The sequence below is a fragment of the Meles meles genome, chromosome 7, assembly GCF_922984935.1.
Source record: "Meles meles chromosome 7, mMelMel3.1 paternal haplotype, whole genome shotgun sequence".
Lineage (NCBI taxonomy): Eukaryota > Metazoa > Chordata > Mammalia > Carnivora > Mustelidae > Meles > Meles meles.
In genome coordinates, this window is record NC_060072.1 from 56,197,075 (window position 1) to 56,212,197 (window position 15,123).

General features: G+C 37.9%; 1 protein-coding gene across 2 annotated transcripts in view; it reads left to right on the forward strand.

Moving 5' to 3' along the window:
• Window positions 1-15,123, forward strand: part of BORCS5 (BLOC-1 related complex subunit 5) — a 108,195-nt gene that overhangs the window by 64,362 nt on the left and 28,710 nt on the right. For both annotated transcript variants that reach the window (XM_046013926.1, XM_046013925.1), the window contains exon 3: window positions 12,038-12,195. In XM_046013926.1, coding sequence (XP_045869882.1) covers window positions 12,038-12,195 — 158 coding nt within the window. The remainder of the gene's footprint in view (window positions 1-12,037; window positions 12,196-15,123) is intronic.

Below are 15,123 nucleotides of genomic sequence, written 5' to 3' on the forward strand. Positions count from 1 at the left end.
AGATTTGTGGTTAATTTTCAGAGACTCCTGTGAATTGAAAAAAAGCACATTATGATAATAGACTCATCTACCTGGAGTAGTTTCTGGATGATGGGAGGGGTACAATTGTAATTTATGAGAGTGATTTAAAATATAATTTCTTTGTCTTTGAAGTTGGCTGCAACCCAATTTGAACCATGTTATTGTGCCTTCTAGACTCAGCAGCTTTTCTTTTTTTATTCGTTTATTTGTTTATTTACAGTATAACAGTGTTCATTGTTTTGGCATCACACCCAGTGCTCCATGCAGTACATGCCCTCCCTATTACCCACCACCTGGTTCCTCAACCTCCCACCCCCCACCCCCGCCCCTTCAAAACCCTCTGGTTTTTTTTCAGAGTCCATAGTCTCTCATGGTTCATCTCCCCTTCCAGTTTCCCTCAACTCCCTCTCCTCTCCATCTCCCCATGTCCTCCGTGTTATTTGTTATGCTCCACAAATAAGTGAGACCATGATACTTGACTCTCTCTGCTTGACTTATTTCGCTCAGCATAACCTCTTCCAGTCCCGTCCATGTTGCTACAAAAGTTGGGTATTCATCCTTTCTGATGGAGGCATAATACTCCATTGTGTATATGGACCACATCTTCCTTATCCATTCATCCGTTGAAGGGCATCTTGGTTCTTTCCACAGTTTGGCGACCGTAGCCATTGCTGCAATAAACATTGGGGTACAGATGGCCCTTCTTTTCACTACATCTGTATCTTTGGGGTAAATACCCAGCAGTGCAATTGCAGGGTCATAGGGAAGCTCTATTCTTAATTTCTTCAGGAGTCTCCACACTGTTCTCCAAAGTGGCTGCACTAACTTGCATTCCCACCAACAGTGGAAGAGGGTTCCCCTTTCTCCACATCCTCTCCAACACACGTTGTTTCCTGTCTTGCTCATTTTGGCCATTCTAACTGGTGTCAGGTGGTATCTCAATGTTGTTTTAATTTGAATCTCCCTGATGGCTAGTGATGGACTCAGCAGCTTTTTAAAAATCCCTTTTCCCATTTTTTTTTTCTTTTTTAAAAGAGGAAGGGTAAAGGCTTTGTTTTATGAGCTACAGTGGGTTGTGGCTTCTCTGCTTCAGCCTTCTGGAAGCTTGGGCTGGCTCTAACTTTTCCCTGTTCTTGTATGCAAGCTCCCAGTGGTCTCCTCAAGCCCTGGGAATCTTCCTCATTCTCTTTAGAAGAGCAGATTCAGATTGAGACCAGGTCTCTTTCTTAAGTATATGTGGAGAACACAGAGTAGGGACCCTGAGAAAGCTTTTTCTCCCTGACTCTTCCTTAGCTCACTCTTTGCTTGGAATCTCAACAGTAGAATGCATCCTCCTAACCTAAACTGAGAACACATTATGTACCAGGTGCTGTGTGGTAGAGGTAAAAAGATAGGTAAAATATGGTCTCCACCTTCTACCAGTTTACAGTTTTATTATGAGGCTTTTAATTGCCTTGAAGAAGTTACTGCTTTAAGGTATATTCAGCCATATAAACCTTGGTGAAAATGGAAGATAAGGAACTGGTTTGGGCTTATGTAGTTGGGGATACTTGAGACAAGGAAAGAGGGGAGAACTGCCCAGTAAGTAAGATGTTACTTACAGATGATGAGAAAGCCCTTGGTCACCTTTTGTTAAAATGAGTTTATTTACTTAAAAGTTTTTGGAAGGAAAATACATTTTTTACACATGGTAGTTTATTCAATACAGTATCCTATACACCTTCTTTTATTCATATCTTGTTTTTTTAAAAAATTATTTATTTATTTGACAGAGATCACAAGTAGGCAGAGAGGCAGGCAGAGAGAGAGAGGGGGGAAGCAGGCTTCCTGCTGAGCAGAGAGCCCAACGCGGGGCTCGATCCCAGGACCCTGAGATCATGACCTGAGCCGAAGGCAGAGGCTTAACCCACTGAGCCACCCAGGTACCCCAATATCTTGTGTTTTTTTGTTTTTTGTTTTTTAAGATTTTATTTATTTATTAGACAGCGATCACAAGTAGGCAGAGAGGCAGGCAGAGAGAGGAAGGGAAGCAGGCTCCCCGCTGAGCAGAGAGCCCGATGGGGGGCTCAATCCCAGGACCCTGAGACCATGACCTGAGCCGAAGGCAGAGGCTTTAACCCTCTGAGCCACCCAGGCACCCTGCCCCAATATCTTGTTTTGTTTTGTTTTTTAAAGCACTTGTTAACATTTAATGAACCTCCCTCCCTGTGGCTTTAAGCTACCAGGACACAGCATCCTCCCCACCATCTTCTCTTTAGCCATCCTGCTGAAGACTTTGACCTTCACACTGACATGCTGCTTTGAGAGCTTCCCCTTCCCCAGAACTTTGTAGAAGCCTGAAGCGCACCACATCGGTGATAGGAGCAGCTCCAGGCTTGTTTTTGCCCACTTTACCCATGTCTGCTCACTGACTAAGGTCCACAATTCATCAAGGTTGACAGTTGGGCAGAAGCTCTCATTCCTAAGTAGTAAGACCTCATGCCAAGTTTCCCAAAGTAACCCGAGTGATGTCTGTTTACCCCAGCCTTCTGGGTGCTTCCGCTGCTTGCCCATGTGGCCATGGCCGTGGATCACATGATCCCCAACTTTTCAGGTCTTCCTCAGTCTGGATGGGAGCCTAGGCTGCCAAAGGAGGTATTATCATATCATATAGAGACTTTTATGTGTGAAAATATACAGGGCTCCTTTGTTGTTTTCTGTGGTCATATATTTGTGGATATACCTTGATTTAATTAACAAGCTCCCTATTGATGGACATTGAGTGTTTGCTCATCTTTTACTATGACAGTCACCACTGTAACAAATAATTTGATGTGTATCTTATACAAAATTTAGCATGTGTGCTAATTTATGTGTAAATTCCTAGTAGTGAAATTGCTGCGTCAAGGGCTTTAAAGATTTGTAATTTTGTTATTCATGTCAAATTGCCATCAATGGGGGTGTTCGTGACTTACACGCTAATCAGCAGTGCCTGTTTCTTCATAGTTCCACCCACAGAGATTTTAATCATACTTCTGGTTTTTACCGATGTGAAAGGTGAAAAATGGCCTTGCAGTAAAGTTTTGATTTCTCTTATGCTTATGATAAGGTTGTACATCTTCTCTAATAGCTGAGGCATTGATAGTTCCTTTTCTGTGAAATGACTATTCACTTCCTTTGCCCATCTTTCTTTTGCTGATTTATAACTTGCCAGTTCCTAGGAGTTCTTTATATTATAGGAAGTTTGCTCTATATGATATGGGTTGCAGACATTTTTTCCCAGGGGTGTTCATTTTTTTTTAAACGTACAGTGTTTTTTGCGATGAGGAATCTTGATTTTTATACTGTTGAATTTATCAGTGTTTCCATTGGCCCTTGCATTATCCTGGCCCAATATTGATAGCACAAAATCATTAATTCTTCTTTCCCTGGCCTCTTCTCACTTTGTTCCTACTTCTGGGATTGATGACAAAAAGCTTTTGGTAACTTCTTCTTCAAGTCTGTTCTTGGGACTGTATCTTTGTCAGTTTTAGTCCCTGGTAATTAGTCCTTCCTTGATAATTTTGTTCAGAGATTTTAGTTGTCTAAAAAGTCCCCCATTTTCTTGCTCTCAGGCCCTCCAGAAAACTGTTCAGCATTTTCTTATAAAACAAAACATATGATTAACATGCAACCCAGCACTTGCGGTCTTGGGGCATTTATCACAGAGAAATGAAAATTTGTTTATACAAAGACCTGTGCACCACTATTCATAGCAGCTCAGTTTTTAATGGCCCCCAAACTGGAAACTACCCAAATGTTCTTCAGTGGGTAGATGGTTAAACAAACTCTGGTACATACATACCATGGAATACTGCTCAGAAATAAGAAGGAACAAACTACTGAAACATGCAACAACTTCGATGAATCTCTCGTGTATTATGTTGGGTGAAAAAAGTCAGTCCCCAAAGGTTACATATTATATTATCCCATTTATAAAACATTTTTGAAATGACAGAATTTTAAAAATGGTGAACAGATTAGTGGTTACCAGGGATTAGGGATGGGGAGGGAAATGAGAGAGAGGTGGATGTGGTTCTAAAAAGCAACACAAATCTTTGGTGATGGAACAGCACAGGGTCAGACTGCAATGGTGCATACATGAACATACACATGTGAAAAAATTATATAGAACTAAATCTAGTAGACATCCTCATCTGGGCGGGATACATTCTAAGACCCCCAGTGGATGCCTGCAACTGAACAGTACTAACCCTTATATACACTAGGTTTTTTCCTGTAGGTACATACCTGTTATAATGTTTAACCAATAAATTAGGCACAGTAAGATTAATAAAACTAATAATAGAACAGAACAGTTAAAATACTATGCAGTAATAAAAGTTATGTGAATATGTGCTCTCTCTGTCTCAAAATGCCTTACTGTCCTGTACTCACCCTTCTTGTGATGACACGAGATGATGAAATGCCTACGTGATGAGATGAAGTGAGGCGAATCATGTAGGCATTGTTATATACTGTTAGGCTACTATTGACCTTTTGACAATGTGTCAAGAGTATCATCTGCTTCTGGACTGCAGTTGACCACTACTATACACAGGCGTGCGTGCTCATGAATGCACACACACACACACACACACACACACACGAGTGCAAGTAAAATGAGCACATCTGAATAAGATCAGTGGATTGTATCACTGTCAATATCCTGGTTGTGATGTTGTATTGTAGGTTTGCAAGATGTTACCTTTTGGGGAAGTTGAGTAAAGGTATACACAAGATCCTATATAGGAACTCAATAAAAGTTTCAATTAAACAGCAAATCCCCGTTTCCGCAAATATCTTCATCAAAAACTACTGTGTGGAGGCAGGTTCAGCTGGAGAAACTGGTGTTGTGCTGTGCTAGGATCAGCAGTTAGAGCTGCTGAGGGACCTAGTACTGGCAGTGGAATGTGGGGGAACAGAGCATGCCTCAAGTTCCACCCAGCACCGTGAGGTGAGATGAAGATCTGAGAACACTGACTGACATTTCCAAGGATTCTCTGGGGTAGCACAACTGGGTAGCCCATCATATAGCCTGTTGAAGTATGGGTTGGGGGATGGGGAGAAGACTGGTTTAAGTTCTAGTACCTCAGAAATCAGTGAAGGTTTGACATCAGTGATAAGAGGCAGGAATGAGAAGGGAAGATGAGCTTTGGTGTGGGTGGGTTTATCCTGATCATGCCCAGCATGTGCCCCATTGCCATATTTATTTTGGCATACCTTATGCCGTATCATTGGCTCTGGTACGAAACAGAGTGTGGTTCTCAAAGTGTGGTGAGGTGATCCCTGAAATCCTCAGGATCCTGCTAGGGATTCCCTGAGGACAAAACTATTTTCACAATAATATGAAGACATTTGCTAATTACTCTCATTCTCTTAGAAATGTACGATGGAGTTTTCCAGAAGCTACACGTTGTAAAAGCAACATAATAAATGCAGAAGCAGATATGAGAATCCAACTGTTTTCTGTTAAGCCAGACATTGGAAAAACTTATAAAATTTAAGCCAGTGCCACTCTTCTTACTTTTTGTTTTGGAAACTATAGTTACTTCTTTTAAATATGTTATTTATGTTAAAATGTAATGAGATTATTATTGTTATTTTAAAATAATTTAATAAATATTCCAGAATTTTCTCAGTTTTAATTTTTAATAGGTGAATAGTGTTATAAACCACATAAACAAAAGCTTTTCGGGGTCCTCAGTAATTTTTGAAAAGGTAAAGGACTCCTAATACCAAAACGTTTGTGAACCTTTGGTTTGGCAGAAAGTGCCAAGTTTCAAGTTGGTATGCTTGGGTTTTAGTCAAGACTTTGTGACTGTGGACAAGTCATTTAGCATTTTTTATTTCTTTCTTTCTTCCTTTTTTAATTGAGTTTTTCTTACATAAATGCTAATAATTACCCTGAACTACCTGCTACACCTTAAAGAAAAATAAGGTAAGTTTATATGAAAGGCTTTGAAAATGAAATGTCCTATAACATGTAAGGAATTTAATAGTTATGCAACAAAACTGATGTTGAAAGAAAGCATAAAGAACAGGAGTTTCTGGTGTGTACACTGACATTCTATTCACTTTAATTTTTTTCATTTTTGCATCTCCTCCTAACAGGTTCTTTACATTTTATTTCTGTTTCTCAGTTTTTCAAACAACCATTTAAAAAAGTCTATTAAGTATAGTTGACATACAATGTATTAGTTTCAGATGTACAACATAGTGATTCCACAATTCTATACATTACTCAAAGCTCACCAGAAGTGTAGTCAACATTTGTCACCATACAGCATTATTACAGTATTATTGACTATATTCCCTATTCTCTACTTTTGATCTCCATGACTTATTTTATAACTGGAAATGTGTCCTTCTCAATCCCCTTCATCTATTTCACCCATCCCCCCACCCATGTCCCCGCTGGCAGCCACCAGTTCTCTGTATTTAAGAGATTCCATATGTAAGTGAAATCATATGTTGTCTTCCTCTGTCTGAATTACATCACTTACCATTATACCCTATAGATCCATCCGTGTTATCACAAATGGCAAGCTTTCATTCTTTTTTAAGACAAATATTCCTCTGTGTGTGTGTGTGTGTGTGTGTGTGTGTGTGTGTCTTTGTGTCTTCTAGATCTGCATATATTCTTTATCCATTAATCTATTGGTGGACATATAGGCTGCCTCTATAATTTGGCTATTATGAATGATGCTACAATAAACATAAGGGTACATATATATTTTCAAATTAGTGTTTTCATTTTCTTTGGGTAAATTTTCAGTAGTGGAATTACTAGGTCATATGGTATTTCTATTTTTAATTTTTTGAGGAACATCCAAACTGTTTCATGCAATGGTTTCACCTATTTACATTCCCACCACGATGCTGAGAGTTCCCTTTTCTCCACATCCTTGCCAACACTTGATGTTTCTTGTCTTCTTAATACTAGTCATTCTGACTGTTGCAAGGGGATTATCTCATTGTGGTTTTGATTTGCATTACTCTGATGATTAATGATGTCGAGCATCTTTTCCATGTGTCCATGAGCCATCTGTATGTCTTTGGGAAAATATCTGTTCAGGTCCTCTACCTATTTTTAAATCAGATTGATTGGATTTTTCTGGTGTTGTTTAAGTTCTTTATGTATTTTGGGTCTTTATGTATTTTAGGTATTAGCCCCTTCTCAGCTATATCTTTGGTAAATATCTTCTCCCATTCACTTGGTTGCCTTTTTGCCTTGTTTTCTTTTGTTTTTTGCTGTGTAAAAGCTTTTTAATTTTCATAAGTCTCAGTAGTTTATTTTTTCTTTTGTTTCCCTTGCCCAAGGAGAAATATCCATAAATATGTTGTAAGGCTGAAGTCCAAGAGGTAACTATGTTTTCTTTTATGATTTCAGGTTGCACACTTAGGTCTTGAATTCATTTTGAGTTTACCTTTGTGTATGGTGTTAAGACAGTGGTTCAGCTTCATTCTTTTGCATGTAGCTGTCCAGTTTTCCCAGCACCATTTATTGAAAAGACTGTCTTTTCCCCATTGTACATTCTTGGCTCCTTTGTTGTAGATTAATTGACCGTATAAGTGTGTCCTGTTCCATTGGTCTGTTTTTGTGCCAGTACCATACTATTTTGATTATTATAGCTTTGTATTATATCTTGAAGTGTGGGGTTATGATTTATTCTTCTTTTTCAAGATTGCTTTGGCTATTCCAGGTCTTTTGTGGTTCCTGTATAATTTTAGGATTATTTGTTCCAGTTCCATGGAAAATGCTATTGGTATTTTTTAAATTATTTTTATTAACATATAATGTATTATTTGCCCCAGGGGTACTGGTCTATGAATCATTAGGCTTACACATTTCACAACACTCGCCATAGCACATACCCTCCCCAATGTCCATAACCCAACCACCCTCTCCCTACCCCACCACCCCCCAGCAACCCTCAGTTTGTTTTGTGAGATGGAGTCTCTTATGGTTTGTCTCCCTTCTAATCCCATCTTGTTTCATTTTTTCCTTTTGTACCCCCCAAACTTCCCACCCTGCCTCTAAAATTCCTCAGCTATTGGTATTTTTATAGGGATTGCACTGAATCTGTGGATTGCTTTGGGAAGTATGGATATTTTAACGAAACTAATCCATGCACATGTTATATTTTTCCATTAGTTCCATATTCAGTTTATTTCATCGGTATCTTATAGTTTTCAGAGTTTAGGTCTTTCACCTCCTTATTTAAATTTATACCTAGGTATTTTATTCTTTTGGTTGCAATTTTTTTTTAAGATTTTATTTATTTATTTATTTGAGAGAGAGAGAGAGAGTACGAGCAGGGGGAGGGGCAGAGAAAGAGAAGCAGACTCCCTTGCTGAGCCGGGAGCCTGATGTGGGGCTTGATCCCAGGAACCTGGGATCATGACCTGAGCTGAAGGCAAACGGTTAACTGACTGAGCTACCCAGGCACCCCTTGGGTGCAATTTTAAATGGGATTTTTAAAATTTCTGTTCCTGCTACTTCATTTTTATTTTTATTTATTTATTTATTTTTTAAATATTTATTTTATTTGACAGAGAGAGAGGTCACAAGTAGGCAGAGAGGCAGGCAGAGAGAGGGAGAAACAGGCTCCCCACTGAGCAGAGAGCCCGATACGGGGCTCGATCCCAGGACCCTGAGATCATGACCTGAGCCGAAGGCAGAGGCTTAAACCACTGAGCCACCCAGGCGCCCCCTGCTACTTTATTTTTAGTATGTAGAAGTACAACAGGTTTATGTATATTAGTTTTTATATCCTGAAGCTTTATTGGATTCATTTATTAGTGTTTTAAAATTTTATTTATTTATTTGAGAGAGCAGGTATGAGCAGGGAGAAGGGTAGAGGGAGAGGGAGAAGCAGGCTCCCTGCTCCCTCCCTGACATGGGGCTCAATCCCATGACACTGGGATCATGACCTGAACTGAGAGCAGACACTTAATTGAGCCACCCAAGCACCCCTCATTTATTAATTCTAAGAGGTTTTTGGTGGAGTGTTTAGGGTTTTTTATATATAGCATCATGTCTTCTGCAAATAATGACAGTTTTACTTCTTTCTTACCAATTTAGATGCTTTTCTTTCCCTTGTCGGATTGCTGAAGCTAGGACTTCTAGCACTAAGATTAATAAAAGTGGTGAGAGTGGACATTCTTGTCTTGTTTCTGAATTTAGAGGAAAAGCTTTCATTTTTTTACCATTGAGTACAATGTGAGCTGTGTTTCATACTTTATTATGTTGAGGTATGTTGCTATAAACCCACTTTATTGAGGGTTTTAAATCATCAACAGATACTGTATTTGTCAAATACTGTTTCTGAATCTGTTGAGATGATTGTATGGTTTCTATCTTTTCTTTTGTTAATATGATGTATAACATTCACTGATTTCTGAATATTGAACCATCCTTGCATGTGTGGAATAAATCTCACTTGATTGTGGTGAATGATCTTTTAATGTATTGTTGAATTTGGTTTGCTCATATTTTGTTGAGGATTTTTGCATCTGTGTTCATCAGGGATATTGGCCTGTGTTTTTATTTTTTTATACTATCTTTGGTTTTGGTAATGGTAATGGTGGCCTATAATGGTAATGGTAATGGTGGCTTATAAATGGAATTTATAAGTTTTCCTTCCTCTTCTGTTTTTTGAAATAGTTTGAGAAGAGTAGGCTTTCACTCTTTTTAAAATGCTTGATATAATTCATCTGTGAAGCCATCTGGTCCTGGACTTTGGTTTGAAAGGAGTTTGTTATTGTTGTTTTTATTACTGATTCAATTTTATAACTAGTAATTGGTTTGTTCAAATTTTCTATTCTTCCTTACTCAGTTTTGGAAGATTGTATGTTTCTAGGAATTTATCTATTTCTTCAAGGTTGTCCAATTTGTTGGCATATAAGTTTTCATAGTAGTCTCTTATAATTCTTTGTTTTCTGTGATGTCAGTTATTATTTCTTCTCCTCCATTTCTGATTTTGAGTCGTCTCTCTTTTTTTTCTTGATGAGTCTGACCAGAAGTTTATCAATTTTGTTTATCTTTTTAAAGAACCAGCTCTTGGCTTCATTGATCTTTTCTTGTTTTATAGTCTCAATTTATTTCCACTCTCATCTTTATTATTTGCTTCCTTTTACTAACTTTGGGCTCTTTCATTCTTTTTTTTCTAGTTTCTTAAGTGTCAGGTTAGATTGTTTATTTGAGATTTGTCTTGTTTTTTGAAGTAGGCCTGTATCACTATAAGCTTCCGTCTTAGAACTGCTTTTGCTGTGTCACAAAGATTTTGGACCATTTCATTTGTCTCCATTTATTTTTTATTTCCTCTTTGATTTATTTATTGACTCGTTGGCTGTTTAGTGGCATGTTGTTTAACCTCCATGTGTTTGTATTTTTTCTAGTTCTTTTTTTTTTTTTTTAGATTTTATTTATTTATTTGACAGAGAGAGATCACAAGTAGACAGAGAGGCAGGCAGAGAGAGAGAGAGGGAAGCAGGCTCCCTGCTGAGCAGAGAGCCCGATGCGGGACTCGATCATGACCCAGGACCCCGAGATCATGACCTGAGCTGAAGGCAGCGGCTTAACCCACTGAGCCACCCAGGCGCCCCTCTTTTTTTTTTTAATAGTTTTTTTTTTTTTTTTTTTAAGATTTTATTCATTTGTCAGAGATAGAATGCACAAGCAGGGGGAACAGCAGGCAGAGGGAAAAGCAGGTTCCCTGCTGAGCAAGGAGCCAGATTCAGGACTTGATCCCAGGATCCTGGGATCATGACTTGAGCTGAAGGCAGACTCTTAACAGACCAAGCTACCAGGTGTCCCTCCATTTTTTTCTTTTTCATGTAATTGATTTCTAGTTTCATAGCATTGTGGTTGGAAAAGATGCTTGATATGATTTCAGTCTTCTTGGATTTATTAAGACTTATCTTGCAGCCTAATGTGTGGTCTGTCCTGGAGAATGTTTCATATACACCTAAAAAGAATGTGTATTCTGGGGTGCCTGGGTGGCTCATTCGGTTAAGCGTTTGTCTTCAGCTCAAGTCATGATCGCAGGGTCCTGGAATCGAGTCCTGTGTCAGGCTCCTTGCTCAGCGTGATGTCTGCTTGTCCCTCTCCCTCTGCCCCTCTCTCCTGCTTGTGCTCTCTCTCTCTCTCTCTCAATAAATAAATAAATAAATCTTCAAAGAAAAAAAAAGAATGCATATTCAGCCATCTTTGGATGGAATGTTTGTCTGTTAGGTCCATCTGATGTAATGTGTTATTCAAAACCATTGTTTCCTTACTGATTTTCTGTCTAATTTATCTAATTCTGTCTGACTTATCCATTGATGTAAGTGTGATATTAAAGTCCCCTACTCTTCAGTTTCTTCCTTTATATCTGTTAGTATTTGTTTCATGTATTTAGGTGCTCCAGTGTTGGTTGCATCAGTATTTGTAATTGTTATATCCTCTTAATGGATTGATCCCTTTATTATTATGTAATGCCCTTCTTTGTCTCTGGCTGCAACCTTTGTTTTAAAGTCAGATGATCATTATATTATTAAAAGATATATTAAAACATCTTCCAAAGTTTTCATTCAAGTAGGGATTTATATTCCTGATACATTGAAATAGTTTTTAATGGTCAGGAGTTGTATTCTAGAGAAACCACTTACTATGACTCTACTATGCTATGTGACTCTTTTTTTTTTTTATCTTCATCTCTGTGTGTCTTGAGTTTATCTATGAAATGGAATTAATAATACCTTACTTTCTAGGGCAATTATGAGTATGAAAATAATGCATATGAAACACTTTGCCTAGTGCTTGGTATATAAGAGATGCTCCCTCAGTGATGGTTTCTATGACTGTCATTAGCATGTAAGAAAAGATGCAAGATTGAATTTTAGTCTCCTACCCCATCTTCAGTGACCTTATTAAGTTATTTATAAAACAAATTTATTAATAGTAACTTCCATTTCATTTCTTTTTTTTTTTTTTTCTTTTTTCTGTTTGAAGGGCTATTGAGTGGCCAGACTTCCCCAACAAATACCAAATTGGAGAAACTGGATTCTCAGCAGGTGTTACAGCTCTGCCTCCGATATCAGGATCATCTTCATCAGTGTGCAGAGGCCGTTGCCTTTGATCAGAATGCTTTGGTTAAACGAATCAAAGAGGTAATGTACTGTGGGAAAATAACATCACCAGCTCATTATTGTGATTTCCTCCAACTCCGTTTGTACTGGACAGTAGAGCTAGTGATCCAAGCTTTATGGGAAATGGTGATTTTCTGATTTAGTCTTGACATTTGTCCCCGTTGTTTTAGATAGATTCTTTCCTAGCAGTAAAATGTAATGATGAAAAGGAGTAGTCCGTGGAGCTGGACAAATCTGGAATTTGAATCCTGGTTCACCACTTACTTGCTTGGGTAAGTTACTTAAGCTCTCCTGGCCTCAGTTTTCCCATCTGAAAAAGAGTAGTAACCTATACCATGGGTTGAACGAAGATTAAATTGCTCAGTAAGTGTTAGCTACTATTAGTATGTAAAATCCTGCCATACTAATCCACTCTAGCTAACATTTTATCTTTGAATTGACTTTAGCTGTTTCCTGTATGTCATTTATATTTTGTTTTCCAATAGGGTATCAGTTGTTTGAGAGCAGGAGCCTTGATCTCTCTTTCAGTTACTTTTTCACAGTATGAACATATGAAATGTTCAGTGATTTTTATTGGTTGAATGGAAACATTTAGGCTATTCAATTTTGTGAGGGAAGGAGCAAGATAATTCCTGTGAACGTACTTAGAAAACTAAAGTGCATGGTACAGATGTTTAGTAATTATTGAGAATAGTGAGGTACTTCTGTTAAACACTGAAATATATCATTGACTGGGCTGCTGCATGGCACAGCTTTGTGAGCACTAAGGTATAGTACAAACATTTTCCGAAGTTTTCAGGAAAGAAGAGATTGGATTGAGATTCCTGATACCTCGAAGTATCGTATAAAGAAAAGGTCAGGAGCTCTGTTATGGAGAAACCACTCATGTTAATGGCAACTCCTGGGGTTTTTTAACAAAATAGTCCTGGTCATTGACTCAGGCTTGACAAGAAGACAGATATGAGGAAACAAACAGAGAGTTGAGAATCACTGCAAATTCATTAACAATTAGTAATGTAGTAAATCCTTAAGATAATTACAGAGTTGTCACTGGGTATATTGATTTGAATTTGCCAACACCTCCAATATTTTACTACTTACCTTTCATAAAATGTATACATATATGCTTCTCTCATGGCTTAAATTCTTTTATTCCAAATTGTCATTTCATATTTTCATAGTGGTTGGCATTATTGTGGCCTTTTAAATATTATATGCTTATTTTACTGTATAATGATCTACAGAAATTTTAATCTCAAATGTGACTATGTATCAGAATCTCTTGAGTTTTTCACTTGTTTAAAGACTGAGTTTTCCTTTCCTGCCAGTAGTTCTAGGATGTGGTCTATGAATCATTATTTTAATAAGCTTATCAAATGATACCAAATCCGTTCTCCATTACCTGAGATTTGGGAACCACTGGTCTAGAGCACTGTTTTTCAAAATAAATTCTACAGAACTAGTCCTATGTGAAGAAGGTCAGACTTTTTGCATATTCTGTCACCACCCTTGGAAAGTCATGATGCATATTAATAAAAGTTTTTAGGAATCTTAAAGGAAATAAAACTGGTGTTTTTCAAACTTATTTGATCCCAGAACCCTTATCCTAGGTAATTTCTTATAGAAGTAGTGTTTTTTAAGAACATTCTTTAGGAACTGCTTTTGCAGACACAGGACCTTCCCATTTTTTATTATTGTGCTAGAAATTAACTATGATGTAAACTCGTAGATTTTAGAACAGTAAATCTATGTCATAATGGTTCTCATATTCTTTTTGAAAGGTCCTTTAGTCTATTTCTGTTGTTTTGTAGTTTAGGAAAGTGTAAGACAGAAAGATTAAACGACTAGCTCAACATCAAAGAGCTGGGTATTTTGTAGATTGTTATACTAGGTACAGCTCCTCATTATACCTCATTTCCAAGACTCTCAAGCAGTATTTCTTGGCCCTGAATGTGTGTTAGAATCACCTGGGAATTTCTGCCTCCAGTATTTAGGATGGAAAATTTTATGCACACACACAATGAAGTAGACAAATATTGGGAACCTTCCTGTATTCATTGCCCAGCTGTTCATTGCAGACATCAATTTGTGTAAGGTCCTATTTTGTTTATACCCCCACTCACTCCCTGCCACCTCTCCAGCTGATCTATTTTGCAGTAAATCTCAGGCATATAATTTCATTCATAAATACTTAAATATATATCTTTCTTAAGAGAGAGAGCGCACAAGCAGCATGGGGGTGTGGAGGAGAGGGAGAGAGAGAATCTTAAGCAGGCTCCGTGCGGGGGCTCAATCTCATGACAGTGAGATCATAACCTAAGCCAAATCAAGAGTTGAACAGTTAGGCTTAACCAACTGAGCCACCCAGACACCCCAAAGTATGTATCTTTAAAGGTAAAGGACTCTTTTAAAAAACTTTTCAAAATCTTTATTAGTTTTATACTTAGAGAAAAGTCATAAAAATAATTTAGAGAGTTCCTCTATACCCCTCACACAGCTTCCTCTAAAGTGAGCATTTTACAGACCCTTAGTACAATGATCAAAAAATTGGGAAATTAATAGCAGTACCACACTATCAACTAAGTGGAGACCTTATTTGAATTTTACCAGTTTTTCCACTAAGAAAACCTTTTCCAAAACCCAGCTGTAATTCTGTTGTCATACCTAAAATAATAACACCGTAATTTATCAGTATAGCCAAAGTCCTTTTAAGAAGTAGCTGATGTATAGGTCTCACTCTAAACCAGTTAGACACAAATCTTTGAAGGGCGGTGAGTAGGGAAGGGAGGGAGCTAGGCCTTGGTATTTATGAAGGTGCTCTAGGTAATTCTAATATGTAACCAGGGTTGAGAACCAGTGTTCTAGAGCATTCATTTAAAACAAACTGAATTTAAAATTGTTTGAGAAACTTTGGGGTTCACTTTGAGTGGTCAGTAGTTACCCGGGATT